Source organism: Phaenicophaeus curvirostris, chromosome 12 (assembly GCF_032191515.1).
Source record: "Phaenicophaeus curvirostris isolate KB17595 chromosome 12, BPBGC_Pcur_1.0, whole genome shotgun sequence".
NCBI lineage: Eukaryota > Metazoa > Chordata > Aves > Cuculiformes > Cuculidae > Phaenicophaeus > Phaenicophaeus curvirostris.
The window spans coordinates 9,995,870-10,002,500 of NC_091403.1; the positions used below are offsets into that span (position 1 = coordinate 9,995,870).

At 41.6% G+C, this 6,631-nt stretch overlaps 1 protein-coding gene across 5 annotated transcripts in view; it reads right to left on the reverse strand.

Moving 5' to 3' along the window:
• Positions 1-6,631, reverse strand: part of AKAP13 (A-kinase anchoring protein 13) — a 222,086-nt gene that overhangs the window by 64,348 nt on the left and 151,107 nt on the right. For all 5 annotated transcript variants that reach the window (XM_069866963.1, XM_069866962.1, XM_069866964.1 and 2 more), the window contains one exon: positions 3,086-3,167. In XM_069866963.1, the coding sequence (XP_069723064.1) occupies positions 3,086-3,167 (82 nt within the window). The remainder of the gene's footprint in view (positions 1-3,085; positions 3,168-6,631) is intronic.

Below are 6,631 nucleotides of genomic sequence, written 5' to 3' on the forward strand. Positions count from 1 at the left end.
CATGCAATTTTGACTACAAGTCAAGCACTTTTACCCCATAAATATGACAGCCTAAGTAATCCTCCTTTGCACTCTCCTTGCTGGCTACGCGGTGATGACCTCCCCTCACACCAGGACCCCTCTCAAAGGTACCCTTCGAAGCAATGAGACTTTTCATCAAACACGGGTCACTGGTGAGCCCCATTTGAGTCCTTCCTGGATGGCAGCTGGAATGCATGACCAGGTAACTCTCCTCTTTAACACACATTAGCTGTTTAGCCTGAACAAGTAACACTTTAAATAGAATAAATCAGTTTGAGTTAGAATATTGTGTGAATTGGTATGCTGTTTGCTAAGCTTAGCACAAGGAGCCAGCCTTGCGCTGAACCACCTGGCCACAAGCTGGGAATTTCCCGTTAAAAACTTTCCCAGCGTGTACAACCTGTTCAGTCAAAATGGGGCCTCCAGAGTCAACAAAAACCAGGAAAATACTGAGGCTTCAAGGATAAAGATCATTCACACAAGGTGCACCAAGACAAGGTAATGACCTGTCTGAAAGACAACAAAGAATCCAAGGAGGAAGGAGAAGACTCCATACCCAAATATCGACTGGATCAAACTGTCACGTGAGAGGTGGGTAAATTGTCTGTAAGGGTGTAATTGCCCAGGGATTTCTTGGTTCATGTTGGCCTCTCTCCCCAGAGCTGATGACGTTGCTGCATGTCTCTATTAAATTATATACTTTATAAAATCTGATGCCTGAGAATCTGCTTTGCAAAACCTCGGATTCTAACTTTGGCATGAACTAAGGCCAGACATCCAGACAGAAGGATACAATGCCTCAAAGTCTGCTTAGTGAAGCCTCAGATTTGAACTCGGGAGCAAACTCACACTGGATGCTCAAATGGGAATGTAAATGAATTGGAGATAAGCATGATGAAACTTTGAAATCTCAGCTAAGTGACAAAGGGAATTGGGTATGCACGAACAATTCTTTGCCTATAAACGCATAATTCTTTGGCTACAAACACATACAACCTGATCTTCCTACATGTATTTCTTTCATGCAGTAACTAATATTGTGACCTTATCATCAAATTCTCTTAAGTCACACTTTTATTTCAATATGAGCTTTATCTTAAAAGCTCATTTGTGACACAGGGGGACTGTGACTTCCATCACACATCCATCCCCTGCTCGCTGCCCACATTTGGTGCAACCTCTGTAGAGCTGCAGGCAAAAAATACAATGATGATGGTAACATGCTCGATGATCCGGTGGGTTTCTTCAACCTGGTGATTCTATGATTCTATGCTTCTGCACATGATACGAGGGCATAAAAAATTATATAGTAAAAAGCCCTCAGAAGAAAATTTCCAAGCAACTCTTTTATGTGTATTTTCCAAAGCTTCATAATTTCCAAGACAGAGCTGAGACCTCCAATTCCATGCTGATAGCTGTGTGACTGCCACACACCTCTAAGCATTTAATTTCAAAACTACTGACAGAAAATGAGAAGCTAAAGTTTCTGGAGTTACCTTCTAAGATTTGAGGACTCTCTCCTTACAAGCCATTTCAGCATGATTATTCAGCAGATGAAAAAGGTCTAATTCCCTATGTATAGTTTTAAGTTAGCCACATTATGACAGTTAGTGGGTTTACTGCTGTAAAGTGCTGTCAGATTTTTCTTGCCCTCTCTCTTCACTGCTGCTGGAGGGATGTGTGTGCAGTGACAATGTTATTTCTAGAAAGGCCAGAACCTGCAGAGCTTGAAATCCTCCTGCTGTTTCAGTCTAACCAGAAAGCACATTAATCAGCTTAAAAACCTGCCTCTTTGTGCTTCTGTTAGACACATAGTACTATAATCGTTAATATATATTTGTATATACAGCTACCTGATTGCATAATTAACACTCTACTTCTATGGTATGATACTGCATTAGATAACGAATAAGTATCTAACTAACATTGATCCATATGAATACACGATTATAGATCTGGCAAGACAAATGAGCACACAACATTTTGCAGACAAATGGAGTGCAATAACTCTTTCTTGAAGTGTAAAAATATATCAAGTGGCAAGGGACATGGGGACACAATTAGGAAAGAGGCAGCACGGTGATACAGCAAGTTCTCCTGTAAAACATTCCTGAAACAGCTATTCATTGTTCACGACTATTCCAAACAGAAGACCTTTTTTTTTTCTCTTTTAAATTAAAAAGCACTAATTTAACCACAATGGGAGCTAGAACTTCTACCTAGAATAAACCCCTACGGTCATTCACCCAAATTATCCCTTCTTAGCTTGCATTCTGAAAAGACTGGATTTGAATTTCATTGACAGTCAGTGATTCAATCCTTGTTTTTCTTTCAAGTCTCCAAGTTAAATGGGAGAAGATTCAGGCAAAACCCCAGCTCGTAATGAGAGAAAGGCAAGTAGTGTCCTCTCTATGAACAGTCCAAGCAAAGTCACTATTCAGGGATCCGATAAATTACTCTATTTATTTTGAACGTTCATAATTCAATTAAAGGAAATGCTTTTTTCTTATCTTGGACACCATCTCCTCTTTTAAACTTGCCCAGACAAGATTTTCTGTCCCAGTGGAAGAGCCAGCCAGCACGCAGGGCTCGGAGCTAGGCATGGCTGGTGGGCAGGGTGTGGGAATGATGGCTCTGAACAGCTTTCCTGCTTCCTGAAGTCTGGAAATCATGACAACTTTCAAGGGGAAAAAAATAGCATCAAGCCACTGATTTGGATCCAAACACGGATTCAGGAGTTCAAATTTCAGATTGTATTATCATTTTGGCTAGAAACCGTGTCTGTGTCCCCCATCACACCTTTCAAGTTTACTAAAGAAAAATAAAAATTGGAATACTGAAGTACTTCAAATGCAAAATTACTTAAGAAGATGACATACCACACAGCTCACTGCAAGTCAAGTGCTACAACCATGTGCTAACCATGACTCATGGCATATTGATTACACATTCTCTTTAGTTTATGTATTTTACCAGTCTAGACAAGGATGTCAAAAATTAGAAGAAAAAGAAGGAGAGTCACAGGGCTGTTCATCGAGAGACCCACCAGCACCTGGCTGCTCACCTGAAGACTTCTGCGTTCGCTTGCCTTCCAGCAGGGAAGAATCAGCACATGGCTCCAGCAAACACAAGCTTTCATGGTTTATCTGAAAAACAGACCAGAACAAGTCAAAGGCACCCTTACCAATATCCCTATAAGCCTTGTCTGCAATGTTGCTCTGCATCGACCACCAGATATATAGTTATGCCTTTTTTGACCAAGTAAAAAGCCTCAAAAGTAACTTACCACTTTTTTTTTTTCCAGCATCACTAAACAAGCCATTAAAATATGCCAAAAAATTTATTTCTCGGTGGAAAGTATGACTTCAAGGTGGCTCTCACTCCAGGCAGGAGCTCAGAGAGAGGATGAGCCAGTGTTCAAGCTACCAGTTGAGGACTGAAGAAACCTGACTTGAATTCTCACTTCCTTTTGTAATGTGACTGCAGGCAAGGAACTCCTCTGCTTTATGCCTCGGTTCACTATCCACAGAATAGCAATTCCTTACCACCCTTGCTACTTTAAAGATAATTACCTCAAAAATAGTAAGACACTCTGGTAATGTGGAAATGAGGGCTAGGGAAGTGCCCAGGTCTTTGTACCAGCAGCAGTTTGTGTTTGCATTAACTGAAATGACGGTGATGTTAGAAACCCCCATTTTAACACTAAAACACATCACATGGTTTATTTCAACACCAGCCCTTATCATCTCACCCTGTCCCTCACCCCTTCCATGACTTCCAGTCTGTCAGCAAGGATGACTGATCTGTTCACAGTCTTGCCCCCTGTCTGCCCCTCCTTTACTCTTCATCACTTGGGTTGCGTTGTCCAGTATTTTGACTCTGAAGTCTGCTAGACTATCCACAACCTTTGGCTCATCCAACATACATCTCCCATTGCTTTTGTCTACAGCCAGTAGACTCTGGAAGCCCCTTTGCGCTCTCCATTTCAGCAGCTTTGCTGTTTCTCCTAGCCAAAAGCCTTTATTTGCCAATGCAAGCAAATCTTGCCTGGACAATCCCATGCCCCAAGTGACCAAATCCAGAAGTTGTCTCCACTCCTGACTTGCCTCAACACACAAGATTTTGCATGTTACCTTACAGCTAAAGGAAAGCTACCAAAATGGATGACGTTGTCTGATTTTATATGTCAGCAATTTCCCTTACCTTCTCTCCAGTTTTCCCTTACTCTCCTGAAATAATTTCCTTTTCCCTCTTTCAATCATAGAATAACCAGGTTGGAAGAGACCCACAGGATCATCGAGTCCAACCATTCCTATCAAACACTAAACCATGCCCCTCAGCATCTCGTCCACCCATCCCTTAAACACCTCCAGGGAAGGTGCATCAACCACCTCCCTGGGCAGCCTGTTCCAGTGCCCAATGACCCTTTCTGTGAAGAATTTTTTCCTAATGCCCAGCCTAAATCTCCCCTGGCGGAGCTTGAGGCCATTCCCTCTTGTCCTGTCCCCTGTCACTTGGGAGAAGAGGCCAGCACCCTCCTCTCTACAACCTCCTTTCAGGTAGTTATAGAGAGCAATGAGGTCTCCCCTCAGCCTCCTCTTCTCCAAATAGAGAATTTTTACATTTACTTTTTGTCTCTGACCTGTCCTCAAATTTCCTCAATAATCTTGCTCCATTTTGCAGTCCCTTGCTGGATTCTCATCCCCTTGATGCCCTCCTTTCTCCCATGTTACGAAAAGCACTCCTTTTCCCTTTTTATTCAAGTTTTTTTTTAAATAAAGACAGACCAAGACTCTCCTACCCTTGACCTGGCTTGCTGCTTTGAATAATGACCCATGTTCTTCTTCACTTTCTCGCTGAGATCATGGAACTTGTTATTTGCAGCCGTTGGCTGGTTCTCCTCTCTGGTCTGGCTGCTTCCCCCTGCCCTTCACTAGAGGGGCTCCTGGCAGCACGTCCATTCACCTCCTGCTCACCACATCACAGAGTCAGCACTCCACTCCCTCAGTCTTGTCAGCTACTTTCTACAGAACATTTTTTTTCCTTAGGTTTTGTCCTCCTCCGTACTTCTGTGATGACAAAATGAGTTTGGAAGAGCCTTTGACAGGGCAGCTAGTCCCATTCTGCTGCTCCAAGTCAGGCTCAACTATAATCTGAGAGGTCTTAATCCAACATTCCATTAAAATCCTCTAGCACAGAGGATGCTATGACCATCCCCGGTCAGTAGCTCTTGCTGGGGGAGACAAGGAAGGAGCAGAGAAGATCTGTGAGGGGAATAATAAGCCAGAGTCTCCCAGGAGAAGCAAAGGAGACCTCATGCTCTACCAGCGTCAGGTCTCAGGGTGACCTCTGTGCACATCTCACCAGGACGTCCCTCCCCACTGCCATGCAATTTTACAGGCTATTTTTCTTAGATATGATGTACACGTCCTACCAGTTGCTCACTGCCTGTGCCCATACATATGCAGAATACACACATACACCTAAGATCCCATCCTTCCCTGCATCTCTACTCAACACACGTACACACACACCTGTACTCATCTTCTTCCTTTTGCATATATTACATATGTATTATTAGAGCAGTGGAGAGGGAAAGAGAGGGGAGTCTGAAGTCTGAGAAAGGCTTTTGTAAGCAAATACTCAAAACAATATTTTTTTTGTTTTCCAAAGTGACATAAGGAAGTTGAATTTTAGTTGTTGCATAGACAGTGATTCACCAGTCAGTTCTTTCAACAGAAGAAAAATATCCCCTGTTCTCAGTGAGGGTTATCTAATCTTAGCAACTAAACTTCACTGCAGAATTTATACTTTCTAATCTTAAAAATACACATTTTTTAGTCTTAAACAGCTGCAAAGTCAAGAAATATAATGTTATTATACTTCTCTTTCCAGACAAAGCAGAATCTATTTTGCAGTACACTATCTTGCACTGCATTAAAGGCAAATTTAGAGGTTGAGCCTGAACACACATAGGAGGACAGATGCAAATATGCTCAAGTGCACACAAATGAGCCACCAATTTCAGATATAAAATCAAATTCTGCCTCTTTCTGCCTGGTTTGCACTCAATTCCTTCCTCATCATACTGAACCTGATCCTCATTACTCTTAAACCAATGGATCTCCATGAAATTTAAGGGAGCTATACCTGATTTAGCCTGATATCCACTACCGGAAATTGATAATCAAACACCCTATTCAATAATTAGCAGTAAGAAAGCAAAATGTGATGCAGTTTGAGCCTATCAGTTGATTGGTAATAGAATAAACTATACTAGGCTGAATTAACTTTATATTTTTTCCTTTAATAGAACCAATTGAGTCATTCACTGAAAATGCATTATAGACATTGGCATTTTTTCAAGACAGATTTGAGCATTTTTCCCATTACCCAGCCAGCTTTCTCCTCTGCCCTGTGACTTTGCCAAGTATTGAAAACGTCTGGGTTTTTTTCTATTAAAAAAAGTAATGAGAGATTAACACTGAGGTTTAAGGTGCTGTTTCAGATATATTTGATTACATATAAAATAAAATGTTAGGAACTAGGTATTTATCTCAGTAGCCCTAATTCAGGAACAATAATCATCCTCATCAAAATACAAACAAAG